This window comes from Papaver somniferum, unplaced genomic scaffold, assembly GCF_003573695.1.
Source record: "Papaver somniferum cultivar HN1 unplaced genomic scaffold, ASM357369v1 unplaced-scaffold_0, whole genome shotgun sequence".
Taxonomy (NCBI): Eukaryota; Viridiplantae; Streptophyta; class Magnoliopsida; order Ranunculales; family Papaveraceae; genus Papaver; species Papaver somniferum.
This window is the reverse complement of record NW_020618823.1, coordinates 1,111,143-1,126,045: the sequence shown is the minus strand read 5'-3', so window position 1 is coordinate 1,126,045 and position 14,903 is coordinate 1,111,143. Positions and strand designations below refer to the sequence as shown.

Sequence of the window (14,903 nt, the reverse complement as noted above, 5' to 3'; positions counted from 1 at the left end):
AAAAAAAAAAAAAAAAAAAAAAAAAAAAAAAAAAAACCATGGACCCTAAAAATCATTCTTTATTATTGTTTTGGTCCTTTCGGACCTTTGGTACGTAATCAAGTCATAATATATTCGTGCAGTATAAGACCCGATGTTAAAGGAGAGAGCCTGCCCTGATATTTTCCTTTTGCCAGAGAGAAAATAAGGAAACTAAAGCAAAGACAACTCTATAAAAACCCACCCCCGAAACCCTAACCTTAGAGAGGAGAAGAGAACGCCGCGAGAAAGAGAGATGGGTAGAGTTATCAGAGCTCAACGTAAGGGAGCTGGATCTGTATTCAAATCCCATACTCATCATCGTAAGGGACCTGCAAGATTCAGGAGTTTAGATTTCGGTGAAAGAAATGGTTACTTGAAAGGTGTAGTTACTGACATCATTCATGATCCAGGACGTGGTGCACCATTAGCCAGAGTTACTTTCCGTCATCCGTTTAGGTACAAGCATCAAAAGGAGTTGTTTGTTGCAGCTGAGGGTATGCATACTGGTCAGTTTTTGTATTGTGGGAAGAAAGCTAGTCTCATGGTTGGTAATGTTTTGCCATTGCAATCAATTCCTGAAGGAGCTGTTGTTTGCAACGTTGAGCATCATGTCGGTGATAGAGGTACTTTAGCCAGAGCTTCTGGTGATTATGCTATTGTTATCAGTCACAACCCTGATAACGGAACCTCAAGAATCAAGCTTCCTTCCGGTGCCAAGAAGATTGTTCCAAGTGGTTGTCGTGCTATGATTGGCCAGGTTGCTGGTGGAGGTAGGACTGAGAAGCCCTTGTTGAAGGCAGGAAACGCATACCACAAGTTCAGGGTGAAGAGGAACAGCTGGCCTAAGGTTCGTGGTGTGGCTATGAATCCAGTTGACCATCCCCATGGAGGAGGTAACCATCAGCATATTGGACATCCCAGTACGGTTAGCCGCGATAAACCTGCTGGACGAAAGGTTGGTCTTATTGGTGCTAGGAGAACTGGTCGTCTTCGTGGACAAGCTGCTGCTAGTGCTGCTAAGACAGATAAGGCCTAAGTTGGTTTACAATTAATATTGTCTGCATCCCTTTTTGATTGATACATTTTGTTTCTAAGTCTTAGGATTTACTTTTTTATTGTCTACCTTAAGAGAGGTAGTTTCAGAAGAATATATACATTTAAGTTGTTTTTATTACTGCTATAAGTTTAATTTTGGATCTCAATTATCAGAGTTTTTATGGAAGATGTTGGTAAGGTCTTTCTCAGTTGTCTATCTGCTATTGCAAACAGAACATATTAACAAACTACTGTGAAATCACAAAAGCACAGCAGTAATAACACAAGCTTAACCTGACCAAACAATAGCTTTCTATTTGATTTGTTCCCTGCATCATCCGACCTCCGACCTCGTAAAACATACTCCTTTGTAAGCTACGTACTAAAAAACTAGCTGTCCAAAAAGAAGTAGATGTTGGTGAAACTGATCTCGAGAGAATGAGTATGATGTAGCAAAAGGCTGACTAGAAGAGCTAATGATGGAAGCCGCATGCATAACGATGGCCAAGTGTATAAACTACAGTTAAAAATGTATAGTCTATTCGACTATACCTAAAGTTTTTTCTCTCTTCTTACTCAATTACAAATCCGGCAATACTGCTTAAAATGGTTTAATATGTTGCTTAAAATCCATTGATTCCATACATTAATTGAGCTTTATTCCTTTTACTTTTTATAAATTTCAAATACTCTTTTGTTCTTAAGGAAAAGTAAGTTTAACCTGAAATTTTTGCATTTGGGTGGTTTGGAAAAATATGGGCCAATCTTAGGATTTAATTTCTTATAGTCTTCTTTTACCTGACTAATTTTGATTTTCGACCAAGAATACAACTTATGTGCTGCACCTGAAATTGTACACCATTGTTCTAAATTGTACACCATTGTTCTTGTAATGTTTACTCAGACTTAATTCAATTTTCTCCATCATCTTAAGTTTCATCTACTTGATCATCATACTAGAAAAAGAGTTATCGTAGTTTACTACTTTAGAGAATGAATTTTTATAGTTGCTTTGAGCTCTGAATAATGTTAGTAATTTAACCTTTTAAAACAACAAAACAAGAACTCATTATGCATGACTGGAAACGGAATCCCGAAAGGAAAACAACGAAATGAAAGAATGTATAACAATTTTGAAAATCGCATGACATGAGTTACAACTTACAAAGCGTTTATTTAGTAAGAAGCCAAGAAAGGAATGATGTAGTCAAAAATGAAAATGGGTACATTTACTATTTAGTCTCGGATCACAAATACACATACACCGGTCTCGGTTAAACGGCCAAGGGATTTTGGCACAAAGCCTCACCCAACAATAGCAAGTATTTATGGATTAATCGGCCTTGATTTTTGCCAAAATATAAGCAAATAGGCAAATACATTAGCACAAGTAATTGAGTTGATTTATATGCCATTGGATTTCAGTGTCCCCCCATTCCCCATGTGTCAGCAACTCAGTAATCACTTGTGGGTTATAGGAGTTGCACTTTTGGGGTACACGAGACGAGATAGAAGTAGACTAAGAGCTAGCATTATGGAGGGGTTCATCCCCAACCTATCCCTCCATTTCCCTTAAAAACACCAAAACCCAACTCCTATGGTCTCCCAAATCCCCACATATAAGGGATATCCCTTCTCTTCTCTAGATGGAGGATCACATCTGATCTCGCCCGAAGGGAAGGGAAATCACACGGCTACTGAGTAGCCGAATATATTTACGCTTTACGGATACTCAGCAGTCGTAGCTTTTTGCACGGATCTCAGTAGCCGTTTCGGAAAATTATTTGTTTGACCTTTTCTCGTTCACACCTCTCTCACACCCGATCCTAGCCATCCATCGTTAATAACGGCTCTATCTTCTCCACCATCGGATCCCAACGGCCATTTTTTCAAAATCCTCTATAAATACCACTCTAATTCTCTACTCATACCACACCAAATCAATTTCTTCTTCTTTTACATCAATTGATTTCTTCTTTCTCTTCTTCTTACTACACCTATTTGATTTTCATATATCTTGTACTACTCAACTTTTTATATTTTAGTTTCATTCAAAATGGTTTTTAATTTTGTTCAACAAAAAGAGTTTGATCTTACTATTGCATTTATTTATATGAGTATGGATGAAATTGTGGGTTCAGGTCAAAAAACCTCTATGTTTTGGAAACGTATTCTCCAAATTTTTGTCCAACGCAACGGCAATCCATATGAAAGAGATTGGTCATCCTCAAAAACCAAGATGAAGTATATAAAAAAAGATGTCAAAGAATTCGTGTCCATTCTTAATGCTATATTTTGGCAAACCAAAAGCGGTGCGAGCCACGAAGATTTGGTAAGTTATATTATTTGTAAAGTTTTTCCATATAGTTGGTGATAATAGTAATACAATTAATGTTTGTTACATAAAATTTCAGACAAAAGATGCTCGTAAGCAATTTCAGGAACAATCAGGACAACCATTCAAGTATGATGCATGTTATGAATTGTTTAGAGAAAAGGTCCCTGGATATAATTATGAACTCACTGTTAGCCAAAACACTGAGTTGTTTAACAATCATCGTAACTTTGTATCACACGAAGATGGTACTGAAGTTCTTCCTAATGGAGAAACTCGTTGGAAATACAAGGAGAATGCACGTCCTATAGGAGCAAAAAAAGCCAAAATGATAGCCAGACAGAAGAAGGATCGTGAGCAAGGTATATTTAGAGAAGGTGATGAGGGAACATCTTCGGTTAAGATGGAAGAAGATAGGATCTATCAACAAAGTGCTAGTATTTTGGAGTATCTTAAGGAAACGCGATCAAGGAAGGAAAAAATGAAAATGGAACAAGAATCTCAATACCAAACAATTTGGGAGTATACTCAGCAACCGAGTTATCAAGTGGAAGAACAACTCAATTTGCAAAATCTTTATCAACAGACTAATCAAATGCATCAACAACAAATGAATTTAGATCAAGACAATGCAATAATGTCTATGGACCTTAGCCGATTCGCTCCCAACGAAAAAAGATATTATCGACGCAAGCAAAAGGAGATCTTGAAGAGGATGAATATAATCAGCGTTGAAGATTTAGAAGATGATGATGTAATCCATCTCTAGTTGTTCTTATCTTTTATTTAGTTTAGTTTTTGAATTTCTAGTCTAGGTTGAAATTAAAAGTGTTGTCCTAAATTTGTAGTTAGTATTGTTGTTATCTAAATTTTAAAAATGTTTTCTAAATTAATTTGAATTGTTGTTTGAATTTGTTCTAACGAAACTATTTCATATTCAAATAAATAACTTCATTATCACTTCATTAAACTAATGTTCATTAATAACGTACAAAAAAAATTACAACAGATCATTCGATTAAAATTAATAACTTCATTATCACTTCATTAAGCGGGTATCGCTCTTCTAAACGTGGTGCCCGATAGGTCTGAATACATTACATGTTATTATTTTTCTTGGTGTGAGATTCAACGATCAATGCCGCTTCGATATGATAAAACTTTTCTCCTCTCCAGGCTTTATAAGCCTCTTGTGCAGCGGACCTGTCCTTTCTGTACCTACGGAGAAACTCATTGTACTGTTTGCATCATTTCATAACATGATTTGTCCTTGAACAAATATGGGATGGTTCATAATTAAAGCGTGGTTGATTGCCCGTCGGTTTAACGAAAGGACCCCAACCAACATAGCTTGATCTCCTCTTTTGCTTATCTCTTTTTCCATTGCCGCAATTGATTGGGTGGTTCGCTTGCATCTTCTAAGAATCTCTTCGATTGAGTTGGTAGTTTTTGATCGATTTTCCATTGAATAGATGTTTAGCTTAGAATTTCCCCTCAAATATTGATAATGCAAAGAAGAATGGGTAAATTGATACTGCAAAGAAGAATTAGTTGATTGATACTGCAAAGAAGAATGTGTTATCTTCCTTATATAGGAATCGTTCCCAACGGCTCTTTTTCTCAACAACCGAGTACAACGGATCTATTTTTTAGAACTGGTGTCCAACGGCTCTATTTCTTAAAATTGGTGTCCAACGGCTCAATTTCTTAGAATCTGTGTCCAACAACTATATATTTCTTTCTATAAATATAGAACATTTTTTCTAACAAACATAAATCTCAATTATTTCTCAAATATAAACATCAATCATGTATTCTAACAGTTCGAGTAGAAAAGTAAAACAAATAGTATGTGTGGAAGAAAAATAGGTTTGTCCATGTTGTTTCATGGATAATTATAGTCTTCTTCAATGCCCATGGCTATATACAAAATGTCCAGAACGAGGTTGCACCAGCACTAGAAAGGGAAAAGAGTCGATACCAGAGAAGATAAGGTATTTGGAATGTGAGTATGCTAAATGTCCGGGAGAAGCACAATGTTTGGAGGATGCAATGAAAGATGCAATCAAACAAGAAAAATTTGAAGAACTCTGCCAGGACTTGAAACTAAAAGGAAATGTGGAGTTTGAATGCACCAAAGGGATTCCGTGTGAAACTGAGGGTTGTTATTTCTTTATGGAAATGCACCGGTCAAGTGCAAAAAAAACATTTTGAAAACGTTACTGGAGATGCCTTGAGTGTGGAACGGTAGCATGGGCTGAATAAGTGTTGTTATGTTTTAGTTCAATTAAGAGTTTGAATATCAATTGATGTAATGTGCTTTTTTATAATTACTATGTGTGTGTTGGAGTTTAAATGTGATGAACATGATGTAATATGCTTCTACAATAAATAATAATAGTTATTTTCATACTCATATGATTAACGATTACATTAAGCATATGAAACTAGCATTTAAACCAATAGGAGACCCTATTGGACGAGTTATGTCTCATGAGAGTTTACAGAGAGATATACCCACAAAATCTATCATTATTTAAATTATTTATCCTTCATCTGATGATTCAGAGGATGAATCTTCAAAGGGGGAAGGGTTATACTTTGAGAAACCGTTTTTCAGAATCACATAGCAGTTAAAAAATGTAAAAGGTTTCCCCTTCTTTTTCAAGTAAGTCTCCAAAGAAGAATGCTCCTACAAAAAAAAAAATCAATTCACAATTCAATTATTCAATAATTCAATACACATACACAAAAAATTGTTGGATAAGTAACCGGTAAGTTTCTTACGATTTCCGAAGGTACTGCTTCCCTAAATAGATATAAGGATCTCTGTGTCGATACATATACTTTCACGTCTGAATTGATAACGTTTAACCTTCTTTTCAGATATTTAACCGTTCTTTCATTAGGATTCCCGTTATGTATAATCAACCTTTGTAGCAATTGCTCTAAAAGATTTGTGTTATTTAGTTGTTCATATTCTTCTTCATTCTCTAGATGAACATCAACCCATAAAGTAACTATCAATTTGTCATCCTCCGGAGCTAAACCGACCATAATTAAGAAAGAAAAGTGTGGTAGATAATAACTTAGACAAAAATAAGCGTTTATAGTTTGAAGATGGAGAAGAGAATATTGTGTTCATATCTGAAAAACAATATGTGAATCCTTTATACATGGTGAGTATACCTATGCATACACTATACAAAGAGATTTAACGGATAAGTTTACTAATCTGTATACTATTCAGACAAATTTCATGGATATGTATACATATCCATATACTACACAAGGACTTTTAAATAATTTAAACCATATGCCATCAAATATAAACCTTAATCATTTGCATACATAACTGAAGCCCAACAAAAAATTAAAGTCTGGTATTACATATTCATGTAACATTTGAAATCTTAAAACAAAACAACATTGAAATACATCCTATGCCTCAACATCATCCTCATCATACATACCCGCATCATCGTACGCAACCTCATCGTCACCGTCAGAATCCTCATCATCATCGTCCTTCCAATCCTCATCGTCCTCATCATCGTCATAATCCTCCCCATCGCCAGAATCATCATCTTCATCTCCATCATGTTCATATTCCTCTCCCACATGACCGTCTCCATAGACATGTTCAACTGCATGTTCAAAGTCATCTGGAATTTGATCATTATAATCTCCATAATAATCAAATGCTCCATCCTCGGTTTGACCAGGAACGAGTTCTTCATCTAAGTCTGTATCTTCATAATCTCCTTCTGATGATGGAAGATCCACGTATTCCATATCTGAACCCTCCAAACTAAACATGTCAACTGCCTGGCCTCCTCTACCAGGACGCGCAGCAATGTGCTTGACAAGATCGTCTCTTAGTTGTAGGTGTAATTCTAGGTTTTTCAGAGATGACATAAATACACGACCATCAACGGTAGGTTCCGGAAGCGGAACAGGAAGAACTCTGCCCCAATCTGTATCCCGCCGTTCATGCTCGATAATCATGTTATGTAAAATAAGACAACATTTCATAATTAGGTTCAAGTCAAATTGATGCCAATACTTACATGGAGATCCGACAATTCTGAATTTACCATGGAGAACTCCAAAAGCACGCTCGACATCCTTTCTTTTATCCATTTGATACTTGTTGAATCTCACATAGTCAGGAATGTCCAGTGTCAGAGAGAAATCTTGTACAATTGTAGTCAACTTTGGATAGATACCATCGACTAAGAAATAACCCATATTGTAGTAGTGACCATTGATGACATAATTGCATGGAGGTGCTATACCCTTTATCATGTTATCAAAAAGGGGAGAGTGTGCCAACACATTCAAATCGTTGTTTGATCCAGGCATTCCAAAAAAAGCATGTCAAAACCACAAATCGTATGATGTCACCGCCTCTAATACCAAACTATTCTCCTTATCTTTACCCCGATAAGTTCCTTTCCAAGATACCGGACAATTATTCCATGGCCATTACATTCAATCAACACTACCAAGCATTCCAATAAAACCTTGGTCGGCATTCTCTTGTAGCAACCTATGAACATCTTCAGGAGTGGGTTCACGCAAATATCTTTCTCTAAAAGTCATGCAAATGGTGTGGCAAAATCTTTTTAGATACATGTATATTGTGGTTGCACCCATACGAGTGTAATCATCAACATTATCAGCTGGCGTACTTTTGCATAAAACATTTCATCACGACAACTAATTTCATATGCGGAGAATGCCCCATAGTACCGGTTGCATCTGGACGTTGATACCATTCCGGATCAACTTCAAGCAATTTTCCTAAAAATTTCTCGAATAAGTCTTCCCTCATGCCTAGACGTTGTTTGAATTGTCTTGAGGGATAACCACTTCCAGGCGTAAAATAATCATTCATCATTTTGGCATCATGCCACACTCGATCACGCGTTATTATCATACGTGTCTGTACCTCCCTTGGTAGAGGTTGTCTAATAATACGCAATCGTTCATCCAAACATAGTTGTGTAAACATTAGCAAAGCTTTATCTTCTTCATCACTAGAGGAATCCAAATGGATTCCATATTTAACTCTCACACAAGCACGCATTAGACTCCTTATGAACCTTTGTAAACAACAAAAACAATATCAATTTGTGTATACCATACATAAATACAAGTCAATCAATTTTCTTAATTGCATATGCTAATTTTCAAACATTTCATTGAACATAAATCAAGAAACACAATAATGTAATGAAAACATAATCTCCATAATAATCAAATGCTCCATAATAATCAAATGCTCCTCTACCAGGACGCGCAGCAATGTGCTTGACAAGATCGTCTCTTAGTTGTAGGTGTAATTCTAGGTTTTTCAGAGATGACATAAATACACGACCATCAACGGTAGGTTCCGGAAGCGGAACAGGAAGAACTCTGCCCCAATCTGTATCCCTCCGTTCATGCTCGATAATCATGTTATGTAAAATAAGACAACATTTCATAATTAGGTTCAAGTCAAATTGATGCCAATACTTACATGGAGATCCGACAATTCTGAATTTACCATGGAGAACTCCAAAAGCACGCTCGACATCCTTTCTTTTATCCATTTGATACTTGTTGAATCTCACATAGTCAGGAATGTCCAGTGTCAGAGAGAAAGCTTGTACAATTGTAGTCAACTTTGGATAGATACCATCGACTAAGAAATAACCCATATTGTAGTAGTGACCATTGATGACATAATTGCATGGAGGTGCTATACCCTTTATCATGTTATCAAAAAGGGGAGAGTGTGCCAACACATTCAAATCGTTGTTTGATCCAGGCATTCCAAAAAAGCATGTCAAAACCACAAATCGTATGATGTCACCGCCTCTAATACCAAACTACTCTCCTTATCTTTACCCCGATAAGTTCCTTTCTAAGATACCGGACAATTATTCCATGGCCATTACATTCAATCAACACTACCAAGCATTCCAATAAAACCTTGGTCGGCATTCTCTTGTAGCAACCGATGAACATCTTCAGGAGTGGGTTCACGCAAATATCTTTCGCTAAAAGTCATGCAAATGGTGTGGCAAAATCTTTTTAGATACATGTATATTGTGGTTGCACCCATACGAGTGTAATCATCAACATTATCAGCTGGCGTACTTTTGCATAAAACATTTCATCACGACAACTAATTTCATATGCGGAGAATGCCCCATAGTACCGGTTGCATCTGGACGTTGATACCATTCCGGATCAACTTCAAGCAATTTTCCTAACAATTTCTCGAATAAGTCTTCCCTCATGCCTAGACGTTGTTTGAATTGTCTTGAGGGATAACCACTTCCAGGCGTAAAATAATCATTCATCATTTTGGCATCATGCCACACTCGATCACGCGTTATTATCATACGTGTTTCACCTTAGATGATTTTTTGGATGAAATTCGAAATTGAAGAATGGATTTGTTTCACCTTGGAGTAACGATCAAACCCTTTTAATTTAATCCATCGAATCGCAGTGAATCAATATGAAAATCGTAAGGGGGTAATAAGGTCTTCAAAGGGGTTTGAGAGGATGAAAACCTAGAGAAGAAGATGAACTGGGGAGGCCGACCTCGCTTCTGAGGACTTAACCCTATGATACGGCTACTGAGTAGCCGTATCGGCCAAGTCAACGAGTTGACTTATACGGCTACTCAGTTGCCGTGTTGCACTATTTATACGGCTACTGAGTAGTCGTTTCATGTAGGGAAGGTATTAGGCACCTTCATTGCAAGCTTGACTTCCATGTTCCATCCTTTCCCTACATATAGGGGATAGGGAAGGGATACCCTCCACCATAGTGCTAGCTCTAAGGATAAAGGACATGGATCAAGATGCTTGCACCGGCGGCCAGCAAGCATACTGGAAAAAAATACCATCGTTTATCCACATTAATTGTTGAACTAGGTTTAGAGCGTGTAATTATTGATAAGGGGTGTCCTAATAATTACTTAGAGAATCTGCAGTCAGGAAAGCTACAAAAGCCAAAAAAATGAGCTAAATTTAGGTTTTAACTTCAGTTTTCAGAGATTTTCCACACAGGGAAAGAAACAAATGTAGCCGCGCGGAGATAAAATTCACGTCTCAATTTAGATGCAATGTGTAATTGCAGTCACTTTGTAGACGTTATTCTATCATGCACTGCAGTCACTTTGTAGACGTTATTTTATCATGCGCTTCGTCTCGTTGCAATAGACATTTTATTAATTAACGCTTGGAATATAGGACGCAAACATTATGTATACTAGTAAAACCACATGTGTGATGCACACGCTTGATTTTACTCTTCGATTACGATGGTATTTTCTTCGTAAAATATTAATGTTCTTATTTATACTCATTATGTAAGTAATTTAAAGAGCTTTTCAAATATGTTAATTTTACAAAAACCGGTGTATATTTTGAAAAATATTAAGTTTTTAAAAATTTGATGTATTTTTAAAACAATGGCATTTCTGTTAATATGTAAATATGTAAGATTGAATTTGTAAATATCGATTTAATGTACGTTCTAACCTTTAAATATATATATATATATATATATGTGAACTGGTAATTGATTTTAAAGGGCATATTAGTAATATCATGGTTAGATCAAGGCTTCACCAAAAATACCTCTTTTCTTTAAGGCCCCGGCTCAACCTTTCCTTACAGTTTACGTGTGTATTCATGGTACCTACATTTTTATAACATTGGTAGTAATAGAATCAATTTATATTTAGGCACACAGTTCTAATAAAAATATATTTTGAACATAAAAAATATCAATCACTTTATTTAATTTCATTGTTATTGAAGTTATCACGTTTAACCAAAATAAGACAGCATCAATGTATGTTGATTAATTAAAAAAACTACATAAAAACAGCCATAAATTAAGTTTAATGTAAAATGTAGCAGACATTACCTTTTAATCCTATTTGACTTCTGTTAATCATTGAAATCTTAACCAAATCTATATGTCTTTTAGTTGCACTCAATTTCTCATAATCTTTCGACAACTTCTTATACTATAAGACCTTCTTTGCATATTTTCATTCTTTCTCGATTGCAAATTATATCCATGCTTACACCATATTTTTACCGCAACAGTTATTTGAATGTTAAATTTCTACATTCTTGTTTTTTTTACTTTTCGTTCATTTATGTAGTGATATTTTCATAATGCTTCCATTTGTTCTTAAAAGCCATGGTTTGTGAAAAGACTCGTATATCTGGAATGCTATATGCTTTCTAAGGAATGAAATCATTTATCCTTCTAGTTCTTGTAGTATTTTTTTTTTTTCAAACAAAAATTGGAAAACAAAAATTGTCTATATTTTTAGTGGTGCAAATATGTCTTTGTAGTTCGTTTGCATCCATCCACTCATAAGTCTTTGAAATTTTTCTGAAAGTTTTCCTCAGTAAATAAGCTCAAGCATTTTACTGTCACGTGACAATAAATGATTTGTATAATTTTGTTCCTGCATTGTTGATTTCATCAGTGTCATCAAATTGTATGCTAAACGTGATGCCACTCCAATCTTTGTCTAATTTTTTATATTATCTAAATTTTGTCATCTCGTAATTTTGTTTTCTCTTTTCATTTATACATATGATCCTATTGTAATAAACTTTAATCAAATCCTTTTAGACTCATAAAACTCAATCGGATAATACAGTGATAACATGACATTGTACTGATATTGTTCTCTCCGTATATACCGTTCCAACTCATATATGTCATTAGAATCCACTGATTTTTTAGTAAGGATATGAGGGCGTTATGTGTAAGGTTTCTTTTTTGTTGTGTCGTACCTAACATTACTTGATTGATAACACTCTGTTCTTCAGATATTGAACTGTTTGGATCCGAAGTTTGAACTATCTTTTTGTGGAGAGATAAATTTATCTTTCTATTGTTCTCAAACTCTAACTGTTGTCATACGAAAACTCAGTTATTTTCCGGTTTTATGTAGCGGTAAACCTTGTTATATGTTGGTTTATACATTTTATTTTCGATGCCATCTTATTATTCTTATGCTTGTTATTGATTGTTGAATATTTGGAGGTCTAAACGATTTTTTTTTGATGAGTTGCAGAATATTGTTCTTGCGTTCTTAATTTCGTCGATGTCATCAAAATTCTACGCTAAACGTGATGCCACTCCAATCTTTTTCTAATTTTTTATATTGTCTAAATTTTGTCATCTCATAATTTTGTTTTCTCTTTTCATATATACATATGATCCTATTGTAATAAACTTTAATCAAATCTTTTTTAGACTCATAAAACTCAATCGGATAATACTGTGATAACGTGATACTATACTGATATTGTTCTCTCCGTATATACCGTTCCAACTCATATATTTCATTTCTATTAAGGATATGAAGGCGTTGTGTGTAAGGTTTCTTTTTTGTTGTGACGTACCTAACATTGCTTGATTTATAACACTTTGTTCTTCAGATATTGAACTGTTTGGATCCGAAGTTTGAACTATCTTTTTGTGGAGAGATAAATTTATCTTTCTATTGTTCTCAAACTCTAACTGTTGTCATACGAAAACTCAGTTATTTTCCGGTTTTATGTAGCGGTAAACCTTGTTATATGTTGGTTTATACATTTTATTTTCGATGCCATCTTATTATTCTTATGCTTGTTATTGATTGTTGAATATTTGGAGGTCTAAACGATTTTTTTTTGATGAGTTGCAGAATATTGTTCTTGCGTTCTTAATTTCGTCGATGTCATCAAAAATCTACGCTAAACGTGATGCCACTCCAATCTTTTTCTAATTTTTTATATTGTATAAATTTTGTCATCTCATAATTTTGTTTTCTCTTTTCATATATACATATGATCCTATTGTAATAAACTTTAATCAAATCTTTTTTAGACTCATAAAACTCAATCGGATAATACTGTGATAACGTGATACTATACTGATATTGTTCTCTCCGTATATACCGTTCCAACTCATATATTTCATTTCTATTAAGGATATGAAGGCGTTGTGTGTAAGGTTTCTTTTTTGTTGTGACGTACCTAACATTGCTTGATTTATAACACTTTGTTCTTCAGATATTGAACTGTTTGGATCCGAAGTTTGAACTATCTTTTTGTGGAGAGATAAATTTATCTTTCTATTGTTCTCAAACTCTAACTGTTGTCATACGAAAACTCATTTATTTTCCGGTTTTATGTAGCGGTAAACCTTGTTATATGTTGGTTTATACATTTTATTTTCGATGCCATCTTATTATTCTTATGCTTGTTATTGATTGTTGAATATTTGGAGGTCTAAACGATTTTTTTTTGATGAGTTGCAGAATATTGTTCTTGCGTTCTTAATTTCGTCGATGTCATCAAAATTCTACGCTAAACGTGATGCCACTCCAATCTTTTTCTAATTTTTTATATTGTATAAATTTTGTCATCTCATAATTTTGTTTTCTCTTTTCATATATACATATGATCCTATTGTAATAAACTTTAATCAAATCTTTTTTAGACTCATAAAACTCAATCGGATAATACTGTGATAACGTGATACTATACTGATATTGTTCTCTCCGTATATACCGTTCCAACTCATATATTTCATTTCTATTAAGGATATGAAGGCGTTGTGTGTAAGGTTTCTTTTTTGTTGTGACGTACCTAACATTGCTTGATTTATAACACTTTGTTCTTCAGATATTGAACTGTTTGGATCCGAAGTTTGAACTATCTTTTTGTGGAGAGATAAATTTATCTTTCTATTGTTCTCAAACTCTAACTGTTGTCATACGAAAACTCATTTATTTTCCGGTTTTATGTAGCGGTAAACCTTGTTATATGTTGGTTTATACATTTTATTTTCGATGCCATCTTATTATTCTTATGCTTGTTATTGATTGTTGAATATTTGGAGGTCTAAACGATTTTTTTTTGATGAGTTGCAGAATATTGTTCTTGCGTTCTTAATTTCGTCGATGTCATCAAAATTCTACGCTAAACGTGATGCCACTCCAATCTTTTTCTAATTTTTTATATTGTATAAATTTTGTCATCTCATAATTTTGTTTTCTCTTTTCATATATACATATGATCCTATTGTAATAAACTTTAATCAAATCTTTTTTAGACTCATAAAACTCAATGGGATAATACTGTGATAACGTGATACTATACTGATATTGTTCTCTCCGTATATACCGTTCCAACTCATATATGTCATTTCTATTAAGGATATGAAGGCGTTGTGTGTAAGGTTTCTTTTTTGTTGTGCCGTACCTAACATTGCTTGATTGATAACACTTTGTTCTTCAGATATTGTACTGTTTGGATCCGAAGTTTGAACTATCTTTTTGTGGAGATATAAATTCATCTTTCTATTATTCTCAAACTCTAACTGTTGTGATACGAAAACTCAGTTATTTTCTGGGTTTATGCAGCAGTAAACCTTGTTATATGTTGGTTTATACATCATATTTTCAATGCCATCTTGTGATTCTTATGCT

The 14,903-nt window shown here is 34.6% G+C and overlaps 3 protein-coding genes across 3 annotated transcripts; 2 read left to right on the top strand and 1 right to left on the bottom strand.

Annotated features, from left to right (window-relative positions):
• The first annotated feature begins 274 nt into the window (after positions 1-274).
• On the top strand, positions 275-1,057 carry LOC113325822 (60S ribosomal protein L8-1-like). The gene has a single exon (XM_026573690.1). The coding sequence runs from the start codon at positions 275-277 to the stop codon at positions 1,055-1,057; it is 783 nt and encodes a 260-aa protein (XP_026429475.1).
• A 2,055-nt stretch (positions 1,058-3,112) lies between these two features.
• LOC113325861 lies at positions 3,113-4,160 on the top strand. The gene is made up of 2 exons (XM_026573728.1): positions 3,113-3,388; positions 3,471-4,160. The coding sequence occupies exons 1-2, from the start codon at positions 3,113-3,115 to the stop codon at positions 4,158-4,160; spliced, it is 966 nt and encodes a 321-aa protein (XP_026429513.1).
• Positions 4,161-8,595: 4,435 nt separating this feature from the next.
• Positions 8,596-9,153, bottom strand: LOC113325860. The gene has a single exon (XM_026573727.1). The coding sequence runs from the start codon at positions 9,151-9,153 to the stop codon at positions 8,596-8,598; it is 558 nt and encodes a 185-aa protein (XP_026429512.1).
• Between the last annotated feature and the right edge of the window lie 5,750 nt (positions 9,154-14,903).